Genomic DNA, 18,613 nt, shown 5'->3' with positions numbered 1-18,613 from the left:
CCTTGTCTCCGTTTGTGCAGAATTATAAGTTGGACAAGTTTGCTTCAGCAGAAGGGGCCTTTGGGAGGCGTGTGCTGCAGGGTATTCATTCCAGTGGAGAGACCCTGACTGCTTCTGCTTCCCGCCCTAGTGACATTTAGCTTGGGTATGTCCCTTGCTTGGACTCTCCTGAGCAGCGTCCTGGAAAAGGACCATTGGACTTACCTGAAGGGTCGTTTTCAGGGCGCTGCAAAGGAGAGTCCACCCTGCCCAGGGGTCTGGCTCTGCTGTTTCATGTTCAGTTGCAGTTCCAGTTGGACTTGTTTGTTGTGTGATCGTTGGATTACTTGTTGGACTTCTCAGCGCGCAACGGTTCCACGTCTTCATTTCAAAAATCTGAGGATAATCAGCATCAGAGGCATGGCTTAAAGTTTCAATTCAGTTCTGAGCAGTTTGGCTGTATTTAACCCTTGCTTGGACTCTCCTTCGCAGCGCCCTGAAAACGACCCTTCAGGTAAGTCCAATGGTCCCTCCCACTTAGAAAGATTTAAGGGTTCTTTGATACGAGGATTATGGGAGAGTTCAAAACTAGTTCAGATCTTAGTCTTCTTATTTTCTATGAAGTCACAAATGGTTATCTGTCCTGTGGGCAGTAATATACAAAAAGGTTTTTATTTTTATTGACTATTTTATTTATTAGCCTTATAAATTGTTCTTAACAAAAAGCATCTTTAAACATTTTCCTCCTTGTTTATAGTACTGGACAAAATTGTGTTCCTCGTGCTAAGTCTTTCTCCTATTTCATTCAGATAGTCTGGCTGGTTGTCAGTAGGGAGTGAATAGAGCAAGATTTTCTGCAAATATTGTGAGCAAACTGTAGGTCATTAAGGAAACTGCTTGCAGAAGTAACTTTCATGTATACAGAGTACCAGTGTAATTGGAAAACACATATCTAAATAATGCAGATAAAATGAAAACCCAGGAATCACTTCTCATTGTGTTGGATATTTTATGTGAGGACGGAGTGCAGCAAGTTAGATTGATTTGGCCCCAAGCCTATGACTCTTGGAAATTCAGCATCTCAGATTAGTGCTGATATACAGATGCCCTGGCATCAGTTTCTTTCTCCATTTATGGGGAAATCTTGTTCTAATGTTCTGGTCCCTGGCCAAATAAATTATAAGATATTATGCAGTTCCTGCTTCTCTTAGTCCCAGGAATTTTTTCTGCTGGGGGTTTGTTTCCATTATCCCCTGCTGAACTTTATTGATATTTTTTTCCACCAGCTTTTCTTGGCAGTATGTGGGATAAATTCTATTTATGTTAGTGAAAATAGATTTGCCAACTTTTTATTATCATCGTGGAATATATGTATGACTTAAAAAATCAAAAGCATCCAACTAAAATACGTGGGTAAACACAAGGAAAACAATACTTACTTTATTGTTCGAAGTATATGATTGATGATAGAGGCTCACAGCATACATATACTGTATGTATAACTCACTATTCCCAGTTTTTTTAAATTCTTTAGCTTATTCTTCACTACTTAAGAAGTGGTGGCAGAAAATTAAATAATGTGTCAAAAATCTGCTTGCTAAAATTACTGCTTGCTTTCTGACACTCTTTATGTCATCCTTTCTTCCTGGACATCCATGGACAAGTTGGTCCAGATTGTTCTCTTGCCATGCAGCTAGAAATTAGGGATGAAATTGACAAGAGTTGTGTATTTTCACCATAAAGTCACCATAAAGGCATCAAGATACTGCTTGTTTTTGTTTTAGCTTTCCTCAAGTAACTTTCTTAAAATATAATGACTTCCTTGAGCTCAGGAGCTGCAAAGCACAAGAGAAGCAAGAATTCCTGCCTATTGAAGGATGGATAGAATAGAAGTTCCAGCATTGCAAAATAAAAATAAAAAGAAAGAAAGATCAGCTTTACTTCAATACAATACAATAGCAGAGTTGGAAGGGACCTTGGGGGTCTTCTAGTCCAACCCCCTGCCTAGGCAGGAAACCCTATACCATTTCAGACAAATTCACTTTCAAAGTGACGCAAAGTCAGGAAGGTGGGAAGCCAGTTCATCTCTCATAGTAAGCCAATGTCATCTTATCAGACAGACCAGTGTCTTTGAAAAGGCATAAAATCTTTATGTGGAAGGGCTGGTACACAGGCCAGTGATGATTGTTGTCATTCTCACAGTTCCCACAGAATTTGCAGTAACCAGTGCAGAATGATTCAGGAAATAGCTCCCAATCCTATCAAACACACTGGGCACTGGATGTAGAGTGTTCTTCATATGATATTTGTGCAGAGCCCCTCTGACCTTCTGCAGTTTTCAGTGTGGCTTGGAAAACATTTTTAATAAGGAAAGAAATATTCAGTGCTATTTGGGTTGTTTGTTTTTTACAGTCCACATTATCCTACTTCACTGTGCTCAGCATTTAAGGTTACTTTTGTCTGCGGTAGATGCTTTGTTTCTGTATCAGAAAAAAAATGAGTTAAGACTAAGGTGCCCAGATTTTCAGATTGGTAAAGAGGGACACCTTTGACCGGGGGGGGGGGGGGGGGGGGGCTTGATTAAAAATTTTATACGGAGCAACAAAAATTTTCATACAACGCAAAAATAGTATTGTAATATTTTTTTTATTTCAACATAACTACAATTTACAAATATAAATTGTAACTGTTGCCAAACATCAAACTTTTGATTGCGTGACCACAAGGATGCTGCAATGGTCACTAAGTGTGACAATTTAAAAAAAGAATCCACGCAGAATAAATTGAAGTAAAACATTTCAAACTATTCCAAACAGAATAAATTGAAGTAAAACTATTTTTAAAAAATTCTATGCACAATATATTTCAAAGTATTGTGCATAGAATTTTTAAAAATGGTTTCACTTCAATTTATTTTGGATAGAATCTTTTTTTAAATAGTCTAAGACAATTTAAAAAAAAGAATCCACACAGAATAAAACTATTTTAAAAAATACTATGCACAATAAATAAAATATTATTTTAAAATACATAAAAAAATAAAAGGAAAAAACCCAGGTCACTTATCAGCAGGCAGGCACTCCAATTTATATTTGTAAATTGTAGTTATGTTGAAATAAAAAAAATATTACAATATTATTTTTGCTCCGTATAAAATTTTTAATCAAGCCCCCCCCCCCCCCTCGGTCAAAGGTGTCCCTCTTTACCAATCTGAAAATCTGGTCACCTTAAATATATACCATTTTTCCCACACGAGCCGACTTCCAACCTCCGTGCCCCTCCCATCCGGAAAATCCAGGAAGAAACAGTCGCTACTTCTCTAGCCAAAGTGTTTCCTGGAGCTCTATGGTACTGGGTCATCTTTTCTTATAGAAGGAGGTAAGGGGCGGGGGGGGGTCCGTTTTCTTGCTTTAACGTTTTAATATCTTCAATGAAAGTACTGAGACAGAGAGAGAGGTTAGTTAGACAGGGTGTCTTTTGTCTTCCCTGGTTAGGATTTCTTAAGCAAATCCACTGGGCTTTCAACATGAAGCCAGAAAATCGGGACTTTTTTAAAACACCCCGGGACATGGGACAAATTGTTAGAAATCGTGACTGTCCCACCAAAATCGGGACGTCTGGTCACCTTAGTTAAGACATTGATATTTTACTATACGGATCACTCCTTCCTCGTTATACTACTCTTTACTGAGATGCTGTATAATTGAAAATAGAGATTTCCTAAGTTTCTTTAGGAGTTTTTCATATGGCAAGATATATAGATACTGTTCACTTTGTTAAACCTTTTGAGTCCTTCTCCTAGGACAGTCCTACTTGCTTCCACCCACCTACCCACCCCCATGAAGTATTTCTGTTTCAAGAAACCAAGAAGCATGAAAAATAGTTGGTCTTCAAGAAGAATGAAGGAAAATTATGGGAAAGAGTTTTCCTTAATTGCCTAAGTAGATCCAGCAATAAATTATTGAATGACATGGAATGATATGAATTTATCAAAATTCAGATCTCTTTGAAGCTAACAACATTCAGCATGGTTTTTATTAGGTCTGAAAGAAAAATATTTTCTCTAATTAATTTATTGCCTACAGTACTTTCAAGATGCTAATAGAAAAAAATCTTTGAAGTGAGATTCCTCAATTGTTCCAAAGAGCAAAGAGGAGGAAGGATTTTTAAAATCCCCATCTGACACTGCCTGACTTAAATCAGATAATCTTTATTTCTATAGTCCCTGACCAACATTTTGTACAATTAATTAACATTACAAAGTTCAAATTAAAATAAGTTACAAATTACAAGGTTCAAATTAAAAATTAAAGTAAAGGAAATAGCTTGTTATAATGCTATAAATAGAGTAGGAATGGAAAAAACTATAAATAAAAAACCCTAAAAAAAACCAAAACAAACATTAATGGTGGCATTATAAAACTAAATCAAATACCAAAAAATGTGCTTAGAAAATGTTACACTCCTAGGCAGATATTTATGTACATGCATATATGAAAAGTACATGACTCAGTAACTAGTGAGGTGTAAATGGAATAATGGCAGGATCTTAAAGGCCAAAGGAGTAATTTTCTGCATGTAACAATGTGGCTGAATTTTTCTTCTTACTCTTCTAAAGATATTAGGATTTCGGTCCAAGAATAAAAAATAAACATTGTGTTTCAATGGTCCTTTCTTTGATCTGTGGACTGTGTGGGCAATCATCTCATAATTATTATTGTGAATGTTTGTAATATATCTTAAGATATTCAGTTTTTGCTTTTCTGTGCCTAGCCCAGAATGTCTTTGACAAGAAATATGCAAATATTGCAAAATAAATAAATAATAACATTAAATGTTGATTATAATACTTTTTCTACATAAACTATTTTCATAGGATTCATTAAACTATATTACTCAAAGTGCTTCCCATTTTAATATGGGTTTTAACTTTCTCATTAAAGATTATTTTAAAATAATTATTTTAAAAGACAAGTTGATTGATGGGAGAAGTGAAAGACCTGGAAGCAAACTTTTGTCTGTAGATCTTCAAAGTTCAAGCAAGGGTTAGCATCCCTTCATTCAGCACCATCATAATTTCAAATGGTCACTAAATGAATGATCGTAAGTCAAGTACAGATAGTCCTCAACTTACAACCACATTTCAGACCAAAATTTCCATTATTGAAGCAAGATGATTATTAAATGAGTCATACCCAATTTTATGAACTCCACCCCCCCCCCTTTCAGTGCAGTTGTTAAATGAATCTATGTTCCCCCATTGATTTTGCTTCTCAGAAGCTGGCATGGTGATCACATGACCCTGGGATGCTACAACTATCATAAATACACACCAGTTGCCAAGCTCCCAATTTTTAAACACACAATTGTGTGGTGCAGCAACGGTCTTAATTGTGAGTATCGAACATAAATCACTTTTTTCCAGAGCTGTTATGACTTCAAATGGTCACTTATCAAATGGTTGTAAGTCGAGACTGCCTTTACTTGTACAAAGGTCTTGTAGAATTCCAGAGTGCTAGATTTGAATGTAGTTTGTGCTTAAAGCACTTCATTAATACCAGAAAGAAGTGCAAAAGAACAAAAATGTCTTTTAGTGTGAAGAAAGTCATTAAGTATTTATAAAGTCGTTTTGGAAGGCTTTGAATTTCTTTCCATATACCAGTACCTTTGGGCTTCCAACTTCATTACTGTGTACAATACCATGAAGCTGTTGGATTTAGCTGCTGGCATACCTCTCTCTGATTGTACCCTAGTTTGGAACAATGCACTTTTCTTTCAGTGATAGTGAGGACAAGTTAACTCCTGTGTAGACACTTTGGGTTGTAGATGTAGGCTTCTGATTCATGTTCCTTGATTATTTAACACATGAAAATATGGGTTGCGGATTATTTGGCAGCAACAAATCAACTTTACTTTCTTAATGAAAATAAGCAAAACTCACAAGAACATAGATAACAACAGAGAAAATGCAAAATTGAAGAAATTCACTTACGCATAACCAAGGAATGTAAAATAGACAGGTAATAAAATAGACAGGTCTTATAGATAATAGGTTTTATAGGTATAGTCAGTTAGATCAGCTCAATAAGTTTTATAGACTTTATAGTTGTTATGTTACTGTATCTTAAATTAATCTTATTCATATATGTATACAGGTAGTCCTTCGCTTACAATCATTCATTTACTGACCATTTGAAGCACTGAAAAAAATGATTTATAACAAGTTTATATACTTAGGACTGTTGCAGCATGGTCACATGATCAAAATTTGAGTGCTTGGCAACTGGCAGGTATTTATGACTGTTGCACTGTACTGGGGGTCATATGATCACCATTTGTAACTAGTTGGCTTCCAACAAGCATAGTCAGTGGAGGAAGCCAGATTTGCTTAATGACTGCATGATTACTTGATAACGGCAGTGATTTATTTAACAACTGTGGCAAAAGAATCGTAGAATGGGGCAAAACTGACTTAACTCTACTTTCCTTAGCAACAGAAATGGTGAGATGAATTTAAGTCATAACTTGAGAAATGCCTGTAAGTATTACACAGACACAGACCCAGGCACACACACACACACACACACACACACACACACACACACACACCACTCACTATATTTAATGGTCCTTCAGTAGAGAGGCAGAGCAGAGGGAGACCCAACAAAGAATATTTCTGTCATGTTTATCTTTTCTATAGACTGCACACCTAGCTGACTTCTGATGAAAACAGAATGCTAGATTAAAAGAATTCTTTATTTGACCCAAGACTAAATCTCTTTGAACATTAAATATAAGAAAGTTGTGTATGATACTAAAAAGTGTGGAGTACAGTTTTTCATTATATAAAGGTGGCTTAATTGCTGATTGCATTTCTTTTTAGTAATTCTTCATTGAATTTTTTAGCCTTGTAGACATCAATCCCAAGAGTAATGGAGTTTAAATTGCCCTTTGCCCTTTACTGAAAAGAGAATTTAGGTAATTTCTTTGGACCAAGATTATCTCACATTAGATGACTCAAGAGCTTTGTTGCCTAATTTAAGTGCTTTACTTATTAGTTGATTGAAATAAGTAAGTTAAAAGTAAATATCCTGTTTAACTTACTTAGAAAATAAAGAAGATGAAAGCATTCAACGGGAAACAATGTCTTCAGCTGTAGTGGAGTTTTTCTGTTTAAACAAGCCTGTCTTTTCTACTGTTTACATATTTTAGTTACTCCATACTTGAAGGAGTAGGCTAATTGCAAGATTGGAGACAGGGACTTTTTTTGTTCTTGGTCAAACAACATTGTAAAATTAGAAGGGAGACATATGAAAAACTGCCAAATTTGTCTTGGCAGAGATAACTCAGTTGCATGTACATGCTATCAGGACTAATCACTTTTTAAAAAAAACTTGTTTTTTCTCTTGGGGAAAAAACAACATAATATTTTTAGCCAGTAAATTGGCTTTCTGAGTTCAGTAATACCTTTCTCAGTCTTTAACAAGTTAACTTAAAGTTGTCAGTAAAGGAAAAGGTTCCCCTCACAAATAAGTGCTAGTCGTTCCCAACTCTAGGGGGAGATGCTCATCTCCGTTTCAAAGCCAAAGAGCAAACGCTCTCTGAAGACGTCTCCGTGGTCATGTGGCTGGCATGACTAAATGCCGAAGGCGCACAGAACGCTGTTACCTTCCCACCAAAGGTAGTCCTTATTTTTCTACTTGCATTTTTACATGCTTTTGAACTTCTAGGTTGGCAGAAGCTGAGACAAGTAACAGGAGCTCACTCCGTTATGCGATGCTAGGGATTCGAACTGCCAACCTTTCTGATCGACAAGCTCAGTGTCTTAGCCACTGAGCCACCGCATCCTTTTTAAGTTGTCACTAGGAACACTTTTATCTAGATTTGCATTTAAATGTCTATTTAGAATGGTTTTTTTGCCTGTATTTGCACAAATCCTGATCAGCTATTCTATACTTCTTTTGTGTTGGATATCTGATTGATATATATCCAGAATGATGGGAATGTAGAGAGTTGTTGTTTGTTTTTTTGTCATAAATTGTTTTCTGAACTATTCTGTAATAATTGTAGACCTAGGTTTTTCTCTAATCAGGGCCCCCTTCACAAAGAATTGCTGTTGGCTTTCCTTTTTCTAGTTTTTGTTATTGTTTTGCAGGGAGAGATATGAGGATATGGAAGAATGAGGTAGAAGGCTAAGCAAAGCAAATATATTTCATGTAGAGCAATTGGCTGAAAAGAAGAATGTTTTGGCCTGTCTGGCATTACTTCTCTCGTGATACTGAAACTAGCATACGTCTTTTTTTTAAAGCAGTGCCAATTAGGTCAAGACATTCAACATAATATGTAGATATGTACTAAATTAAGGGCCTTCCTAATGCTGGAGGATATCTGGCTACAGAAATAATGCTTGATTTGGTGAAACATAGGGTACATAACAAATAGGGGGCATTTTATTTTGCACAGTTTGATATGAACAGAGTTGGAGAGGCCTTTTAGGAGTTTGGAATATACTTAAGGGAGATAGTAGCCCAGATTCTGAAGATTAGTTACTAACTGTAGAAATCATAAGTCAGGAAATGAACTGGAAGCCTGACAATTTCCTTTTTTAAAGCAGCTGCAGATCTTTTGTGTAAGGTAAAGTAAAATCATTGCAGAATGCAGCAGAGTAATATTGAAAAATCTTATAAATAAACAATAACTAGGAACATCTCTACATATTTATGAAATATAAAGACTTATTATAATGGCAGTAGTAGTCAGTAGTAGATAGTACCACACAAATGCACATATTCATGCTAGTTAAAATCATTTCTAAATATTCAGAAAAATCCATTGCACAAGATAAAAACTATTGCTTCAAATATATATATATATATATATATATATATATATATATATATATATATATATATATAGAGAGAGAGAGAGAGAGAGAGAGAGAGAGAGAGAGAGAGAGAGAGAGAGAGAGAGAAAATGAGAGAATGAATGAATGAATACATATGGGAATATATATTCAATATGCCTATCATAAATTCAACAAATCTGCTGTCCTGTGAAAGTTGTGGAAACATAATTATAGCTTAAAATACATAATGTGTTCCCAATTGATGGGGAGTCTGTTCAAATTTTTCAACCTGCTTACTTATGTGAAATACTATAGAAACACAAGGGAATGTAATTAGAATCATAATAATTGGAGATAGCAATGACTGCCAATCTGTTGGTTGGATCTTGTCTATTGGAGTCAGCAATTTAAATATATAATGAAAGTAAGGTGACCAGACGTCCTGCTTTTGGCGGGACAGTCACGATTTTTAATAATTTGCCCCATGTCCCATGGCGTGTTCAAAAAGTCCAAATTTTCCAAAAGAAAGAAAAGACGCCCAATCATCAATTTTAAAAAGGACGCCATTAAAAAAAAAGTTTTTATTTCTCTGAAGTGTCGTTCCCGATGTGGCCTTAGATGGCAGTGGTTTCCCTCTCTCCACTCAGCTCGCTCGCAGTACCCGACGAGGGGCGAGGCTCCCTCCCCTCCTGCGTGTGGGTGCACTGACACGCGCCGTTTTTCTGCGGGGAGAGTGATGGCTTTCTGGCGGCGGCAGTGCGGCGAGGTGGAGGCTCGGTCCCGGGCCAAGCGGCTCAGCCGTCGGAAGTTTTTTTTTTGCCCGCTTCTCTCGGGCACTGCCGTGCAAGCCACCATCAGCAACCTGGTCCGGGTGAGCTGAGGGGAGGCAGGCGGGGATCTGGTTGGGAGAGGCTGGTGATGGGGTGGCTTTTGAAAGGGCTGGGGGGCATTGGAGGAAGGCAATCGGGGGAAGGCTGCTTTGCAACCTCCAGCAAAGTCCCATCTAAACTTCTTGGTTTGCCCTCCCCGGACCGTTCTCGGGAAAGCCAGGTTCGTCCTCCCTCCCTCCCTTCTCTTCCCTTCCTCCCTTTCCCCTTCCTCCCTTTTGCCTCTCTCCCCTCTTTCCTTCCCTCCTGTCTTTCCTTCCTTCCTTCCTTCCTTCCTTCCTTCCTTCCTTCCTTCCTTCCTTCCTTCCTTCCTTCTCCCCTCCCTCCAGCCCAGAGGAGAAGCAGCTGCTTCTGGAACTTCTTGAGAAGTTTCCTTGCCTGCTTTTCTCCTTCTCAAACGCCTTCCAATGACTGGCCAAGCTCTCCTCCCCGGAGTCTCTGGGAATGGAATGGGGTGTGTGTGTTATTGATTAAAACTTTTGCCACCCGGTGTTGCGGCTGAGGTGAAGCTGCCAATCTCCCGCTGGCACCCCCGCCCGTGGCAGCGGTGCCTCCCCCTCCGCTCAAAGTACCTGAGCTGGGCACCACATTACTCCTGCCCCCTCCTCCTCCGCCGTGCTTTTGAGGAGCCATGAGGCCAGGGGAGCCAGTAGGAAGGCGGCGGAGGGGGCGGGAGCAGGAAACAAAAAGCCCCATGGCTTCTCAAAAGCACGGTGGATGAGGAGGAGGGGGCAGGTGTAACACGGTGCCCAGCTCAGGTGCTCCGAGCGGAGGGGGAGGCTCGGTCCTGGGTGGGGGCGCCAGCAGAAGCTTTGGCAGCTTCACCTCAGCCGCAGCGCCAGGTGGCAAAATTTTTAATCAAGAACACACTGCCCCCCCCATCAATGGTGTCCTGCTTAAACAATTTTAAAATCTGGTCACTTTAAATGAAAGTCATTTTCATAAAGAGATTCAGGTTTGTGCATTCATTTATAGTAAGAAAGTATAATTGCAGAGAGAGAAGCTTTAATAAATTGGAAAAATTTACACTTTACTGTTGATTATATGGAGTATATTTGCAGAAAGTTGCTTTCATTTTCTTGATGTGGATTTTTTGTTTTGTTTTTATTAAGGTACGGACACTCTTTGTCAGTGGTCTGCCCCTGGATATCAAACCCCGAGAGCTGTATCTCTTGTTCAGACCATTCAAGGTATTTTCTTTGACTATTAATCTTGAAAGACAAAACTGAGACCAAAAGCCTTGGTGTGCTTATTTATAGAAACATTGTGATTTATGTTGTTATTATAAATGGCATATTTCCACAGTAATGTCTGACGGGTTCCTCTGGAGGAGAATATAATATTCCTAGTATCTGGATTTTTAAAAGTTTGGAATACAGTTAATTGTAATATCGTATTTCAACTGAAAACTTGGCTAGGAGGACTTTTGAAGAGACTGAAAGTTGCCCAAACATTCCCAAAGAAAATGACTATATATATTAACAGTGGTGTGAAGAAAGCTCCAAGTTACACATACAAACTTCTACTGATAATAAAGATTAGGTAGAGCTCATAATGTCTGTAAATGACATGCCATATATTGTAGGTGCTACCACATATTCTTCCAAGGCATATTTTACCGTTGTTTCTTTTTTTCATTTTCTAATACCGGCAGTGGAAATGTACAAATCTAACAGGTTTTTTTACTGGGCTGAGAAACCTCATTTTCATTTGTAGGAAGCATAATATTAGCCTATATATGTGTGAAATCCATGTTTCTTGGTAATGAAATATTTTAATCTACTTCATTACATTTTCCCACCCACCCTCTTTAAACTGGGTGTCATGGGGAAAAAATCTTTTTTGTGTCATTTCTGTTTGACATCTTGATTATACACATATTATTATGACTGTACAAAGCATTTGAAAGAAGTGTTTCACCAAATGTGTTAGAAACAACAAAGCATCTCTGTTTGAAATGTTAAAACAGCCAGGTAGTTTGCAAGACTTTTAGCTTGCAGAAGACTTGAGTTCTTTAACACTTCACAGAGAAGTGCTTTGCTTATGCCCATCTACTTTGCCAAACATCTCTTTTGAATGCTTTTCAAATCCCTAATACATATCCTATTAGCAGTTTCTTAGTACTGAGGTATCTTCCATTGTATCTTTCACATGGTACTTTCTAAATCATTTAAACACTAATTTTGCCTCAGGAAAGATAGAGACCAACAATCTTTATTTCTGGGAAGCCCCCAAATGTTTCTCCCTGTAGGCTGATTCAGAAGTGGCAGTGCTTGACAACTTAAAAACAAACAAACATGGGTGCCCTCGTCCCAAAGGTCCTTTTTCAACAGGCAACTGGACTTTCTGGTTTTATTTTGAAGACATTTTGATGTCATCCAAGAAGCTTCTTGAGGTAACATGGGTGCCCTCAGCTATTAACTCTAGTACCCATTCTCAGCTCAGGCCTAGAAATCGGGACACTAAGTTCTAGTTCTATCTTGGGCATGAAAGGCGATTGGTTAACTTTCAGCCAGTCACTTTCTTTCAGCCCAATATACTTCACAGGGTTGTTGTGGGGGAAATATGAAGAAGAAGAAATATTAGGTATGTTTGCCGACTTGAGCTATTTATAAAATAATAAAGGCAAGATAAATCTAATGATAAATATTGGGGTTTTTTTTAGCAGACACACTTTTTATTATGGCTTGAAAACAGAATCAGACTTACAAGATTCTGTTAATGTAACCTTACAATAAAGAGGAACAATTTCATCGGGTGTCTGGACTACCTCACAAGCTGACATCAGTCCTGCAAATCTGATAGTACATTTCTCCTTGTCATCTTTACAGCTCAAGAAATAAAATGGATCCCTTCTGGCACATTTGCCATGCCTCTGGCTTTCTCCCTGTCTCTCAAGGTCGTTCCCACATACCTTTACCCTTGGGACAATTTGCAACAGTGGTGAATTGCATGCTAACAATGAAAATATTAGACTGCTTCAGCAAAGAACTCTACCATAGAATCTTCTACCCTGAGGGAAAGCGTAAAGGGAAAGGCTACTCAGCTGTCGAAATGGAGAAGAATTGGCAGTGCCCTCAGCCTCATTGTAGTTGCTTTATCATAAATGTTTGCAGAATGTAGTGGTGGTGATGGGAACTCCTTAAGTATTCTCTGAGCGTACAACAGTAAAATTGCCCAACTGATCTTACCTAACAATAGGGAAATAATGTCTTGCCTTCACAAGGGAACTATCAGATATGGCAAAGCAGTTGTTTACACCAGTGGGCAAACCTTTGCCCTAGAACTGAAAAAAAAAGACTGCTACACTCTCTGTGCAGCATTTTTTTCTGGAATGGAACTGAATCAGTAGTTAATTGGCAAGCCCACTGTGTGGAGAGGACCAACTGGTGCAGCAGCACCAGTTTCGGAGCAGTAGAATCCTTGCATTATAGAACAGTCCTGAGTACATGAACATCTTGCCGTGCAAATTCCTGTGCATTGCATCATGATGTAAGTACAAAATGGTGGAGCTCATGACAGCACAACACACATGATGTCATTTTGGCACTTTTTAGTTGTGAGGAATGAATGAATGCCTGTGTTAAACATAATGGTATAATATCTTATTTGTGTTACTCCAGAGCAAATACGGAGTCTCTATGGAGATTCTTAACCATCCAGGTCATGGTTGTCCCAAAAGGTATTTTTCCAAAAGACACTGGATTTTCTTGGTTTTTTTAATCTTTGAAAATGTTTCTCTTCTCATCCAAAAAGAACTGAAGAAGCTTCTTGGATGAAAAGTGAAACGTTTTCAAAGAAAAAAAAACCCAGCAAGAAAGTTCAGTTGTCTTTTGAAAAAGATACCTTTGGGACAAACTTGATCTTGCTTTTATATATACATTTGTAGGATATATATTTTTCTGTATACTTTATTCAAAATACAGTATGGATAATCCTCATTAACTATAGCAGTAGACTTATATACCGCTTCATAGGCCTTTCAGGCCTCTCTAAGCGGTTTACAGAGAGTCAGCATATTGCCCCCAACAATCTGGGTCCTTATTTTACCCACCTCGGAAGGATGGAAGGCTGAGTCAACCCTGAGCCGGTGAGATTTGAACCGCTGAACTGCTGATCTAGCAGTAGCCTGCAGTGCTGCATTTAACCACTGCGCCACCTTGGCTCTTACTGACCACTCATTCAGCAATGGTTTGAAGTTATGATGGTGCTGAAAAAGGAGATTTATGACAGGTTTTCAAGATGGATTCAATCACATGGTGGTGATTTGGACTCTTTGCAGCTGGCGTGCATATACCAAGATTGTAGCAAAACTGTATTCAGATGCTGTCATATTGGGCAGAGTCATGTAATTTTTTTCACTTTACAACTATGCACTTAGTAACAGAGTTGCTAGTCCCAATTACGGTTAGTAAGAGAGAAGTAGTTCCAACAATAATGAATATTTTTAAAGTAATAGTATATAACATTAATATTTTAACTCAGTTTTTAATCCTAATATTGAATACAAAGTTAAATTTTATTATTAATCAATTGTCTGTCTTAAGGCAATATGAAATAGTTAGGTCTTTTTATGGAATTATGGTTGCTGTTCTTTTAAAAGAAAACCAAATGATAAAGAATGATAAAGATAAAGTATTACCATGTGACAATGTGTTGATATATTTAAATGTACAGATCTAAAGATCTTGTATATTATTTTATACATATATAGTTTTTATTTTTCTCTCCAGGGGTATGAAGGTTCTCTTATTAAACTCACTTCAAAGCAGGTAAGACTAACACTGAATAAATGTTTATCATAACCATCGTGGGAGGTTATTAAGATGCGGTAAATTATAAATGGCAAACTTGGTATAAAAGTTTGGCGCAGAGGTTTAAATATCAGTAATCTTTATATTTCTTTTTCTTTTTTAACAAAAGTCACTGAAGGTGGTCAGAATAACTGAATTCACAGTTTTAACTCATTACAGTCTATCTAGTTGATTCAGTACTTATCTTTTAACTACGGTAATCACTGCGTTAGAGATGTATGATAGATGTACTTGAAAAATTAAAATTGTGTCCAGCCCAGTTCATCTGCAAAATGTGATCACTGACATGCAGAAGGGATGATTGTTATTATATTATGCAAATCTCACTTTTAAAAAATATAATTTTATTGAAGACATTTTAACAAGATAAAAAAATACAAAAATATTAGAACAGAAACAAAATAAGAAAGAAAAGAAAAAGAGAAATGCAAATAGAAAAGAAAAAGCAAGGGGATAAGAGTTGACTTCCCACCTTTTTGACAGCAGTTATAAATGCATTTATATTCCACCCTCTGTCTCTAAGGTTACATCATGATTTCCTTCTTTCCATAAGCTACCCTTTCTAATCTTCATACCCACAAATCACAAGCTTTCCCCCTCTTTTTTCAGCAAAAAGTATGTAAGAGATTTGCAATCATTGATAAATGTAGTTGTTGATCTTTCCCTAATCTGACAGATTAATTTTGTCATCTCTACTAGTTCTGTCATCGTCACCATCCATCCCTCCCTTGTGGCCTTGTCAGAGTCTTTTCATTTTTGCACATATAATAGTCTTGTGGCAATAATCATATATGGAAATAATCTAACTTTCTAACTGAATGTCCACTAATCCCAGCAAGAAAAGTTCTGATTTTAGTTGAATGTTGGTCTTTAAAATTTGTTGTATCGTTGCATGTATTTGAATCCAGAAATTTCTGGCCTTTTTACAAGTCCAGTAGTCATAAAAATGATTCATGTTGTCCAACATGCATTTAAAGTACCTTTATATATTCTAGATAATTTTTCTGGAGTCATATACCAATGTTACATCTTTTAGATTATAACATAATGTAAATATTAGTCTTTTTAACCAGGTATTTTCCCACTGTTCCATCAGTGTATTGTGTCCAAAGTTCTTAGCCCATTTTAATCACAGTCTTTAATTTGTTCTTTTTCCATTTCAAACTTTCAGCTAAATTACATTTTAGCAAATACATGTTCATCATTTGTACATAGTTAAACTTCATATTCTGTCATCTGTTGTCAATTCCAAATGTCCTATTATCGACCTTAAATCTTTCTCTTCTATTCATACAAAAACCATTAAAAACTAAATCCCGCTACAGTCAATTACTCTTTTGAGTTCATCTTATATTCTCCATATTCCTGTTAGAAGAGCTCTTAATAAGTTAACCATTTTTCTCTATCTACTGTTTCTTTCCTGTAAAACGCTTCTTATGCTGAGATCCATAAAGGCATTTTCAGGCAGAACCTGGGTTTATATCTATTTCATAGTCTCATTATAGCATTTTTAATATAAAATTTCTCAAAATCTAAGTTAACCTTAACTTTTATCATACCATTAAAAAGTCCATACCATCCAAAGCTCAGATTGTGCTTTTCTAATTCTAAAATTCTCTTTATTTCTCAGAAAAATCAATTCTTCCACCCCTACTAAGCAGCAGGCTACAAAATGTCATTTCAATTCAGGCAGTCCCATCCTCGGTCCTTTGCATGTTAAAATATTTTATATATTTAACTCTTCTTTTCCCCCACTGCCATAACATTTTAGATGTATCTTTTTGCCATTGTTCAAATAGTAATCAATTATCATAATAGATGTTATTTGAAAAAGAAAACATTATTCTTAGCAAAATATTCATTTTTATCATATAAATTCTCCCCAAAATGATAAATCTTATCATGTCCTTAATTTCTGGTATTACATACAATTCATGTTTCATATTCCAGTATTTTGCTTTTTTCTTATTGTTAATATTCTCCCCCCCCCCCTCAGTTCCATTTGGTTTTTCCAGTTTTATATTCCTTGTTAACACCTGTCTTTTATTTATTTTAAAATCATTTAACACCCCAAATTCTTTAATTTGTCTATAAATATTTCTGCCCCTTCCAGGAGGTTTTCCAAAATTATCACCAGGTCATCAGCAAATGCCAGTAATGTATGTGTTTTTCTTTTAATCTTTATTCCAGCATTTCTTTCATCTTATATCTCTGTTGAATACTTCCAAAGCTAAAATAAATAACAATGGTGACAAGGAACATTCTTGTTTAGCCCCTTTCTGTAACTCACAAGTTTTGTTTATTCTCAATTCACAATTCACTGTACTTTTTTTGATATATAAATTGATTTTACCCATTTGATAAAATTATCTCCCAAATCCATATATTCCAAAATTTTAAACAATAAATGTCCAATTCAAAATTGTCAAAGGATTTTCTGCATCAAGAAAAATCAATGTTATTTGCTTTTCATAATGTTGTTGAAAGTATTCCAAAATATCCTATATGTTTCTAATATTGTCCCTCAGCTTTTAGGTGAAAATTCAAACTGATTATAGTCCTATAAAACCATCTTCATTTTCTCAGCTGAAATCATCATAAATAACTTACAATCATTCTTCAATAATGATATTTAGAAATAATGTTTGGCCGGGTCAAATCTTGACCTTCTTTAGGTATTAGTGGTATATTAGCCTCTATCAAGCTGTCTGGTATCTTTTTAGTCTGTAAAATGAAGTTCATTATCTTTTGCAATGGTTGTAGTTATTTGTCTTCAAAATATAATAACAAGCTGGTAAACTATCTGGTCCAGATACTTTCCTTGTTGTGACTTTTTTATACCTTCACAACATTTCTTATTGTAATGGATCCATTCATTAATTATTTATGTAATTTTGGGAAATTTTTGTTTCTTTAAATATTCATCCATTTTTCCAGGGGAATTTCTCTTTCTTTACATTAATTGAAGTAGTATTGATGGCATTTCTTCTGTTAATATAATATTTCTATGTTTTCATTTTAATATTTTTTCTCATGTTCCTCAATTTATATACCAACGATTTCCCCAGCTTATTTGCAAGTTTAAAATTCTTTTGCTTTGCATAATTTATTTTTACTTTCATTTCTCCTACTATTAACAAAGACCACTGCTGTCATAAAAGTTTAATTTGGTGTTGCATAATTTTCTTTAGGGGGGATTGCTTTAATTCTTTAATTTTTATTTGACACAAAATCATGTTTTTGTCTCTTTTTTTACTATTATGCTGTATAAAATATGCCTTCATAAAAGCTGTACTTGTGTCCCAAACCATTATTAGTCTCTACTTTTATTAAAATTACTATAAAAATGCCTTTAACATCTTTTTACAATTTTTCATTATTGTTTCTTTCTGCCGCAATGTTTGTTTACTTTCCATCTGAAAGAATTGGGTTTCCTTTTAAATAGGAAAGTTTGAAAATATCTTTGGCAGTATGTCCACTTATAAACACTAATAGTCAAATTCTTGGATATCCAAAACATATTAATTTTTGAGAAAGATCTATGTCTTTTAGACTAATAAGTTTATTCTTTTGCATCATGATTTTTGTATCTTCATGCATTTACAAACTCTAGATTATTCATCATGTCAAAAAAACGTTTTGATAATTTATCTTGTGCTGTTTTAATATCTCTCTCAGAGATACTGTCCTTCTGTGGACAATTGTCAGACCCAAAGAACCAGTAACCCTTCCTAAGTTCAACACTCTGAAGAGTTTGTTATTGTTACCTATACACAAGAATCTAACATTCAAAGCTAAATTGGTGCTAAATAAGGGTGAAAGAAATTCATGGGGAGCTGTACAATTATTTCAAACTTATGATACATTTAACCCTGCCTTTCAGCTCAGCCTTCTGATCTTCTACAACAAATCACTCCATTCCAAACTTCCTTAAGTACCAATTTTCATATGATTAGTTTGTTCATAATTCTTTTGTAAAAAATTACTTTATCCTCATTTGGAGTATAAATGTCCATTATTCAATTTTGGTACCATGGAAATAGTTTCCAACCCCCACATATCTACCATGCCCATTGCCCAATTGATTT

The 18,613-nt window shown here is 36.1% G+C and overlaps 1 protein-coding gene across 4 annotated transcripts in view; it reads left to right on the top strand.

The window, feature by feature from the left end:
* The window catches only part of RBPMS (RNA binding protein, mRNA processing factor), a 112,519-nt gene that overhangs the window by 35,914 nt on the left and 57,992 nt on the right, over positions 1 to 18,613 (top strand). For 2 of the 4 annotated variants that reach the window (XM_087716371.1, XM_087716368.1), the window contains exons 2-3: positions 10,828 to 10,901; positions 14,445 to 14,483. In XM_087716371.1, the coding sequence (XP_087572497.1) occupies positions 10,828 to 10,901; positions 14,445 to 14,483 (113 nt within the window). Of the gene's footprint in view, positions 1 to 10,823; positions 10,902 to 14,444; positions 14,484 to 18,613 lie in introns of all 4 variants that reach the window. The other 2 variants (XM_087716369.1, XM_087716370.1) reach the window with 1 other exon arrangement.

Source organism: Thamnophis sirtalis, unplaced genomic scaffold (genome assembly GCF_051295495.1).
Source record: "Thamnophis sirtalis isolate CommonGarterSnake01/CBP01778 unplaced genomic scaffold, rThaSir2_p1.2 scaffold_5, whole genome shotgun sequence".
Lineage (NCBI taxonomy): Eukaryota > Metazoa > Chordata > Lepidosauria > Squamata > Natricidae > Thamnophis > Thamnophis sirtalis.
The sequence above is the reverse complement of the archived record's forward strand: the minus strand, read 5'-3'. Positions and strand labels throughout refer to the sequence as shown.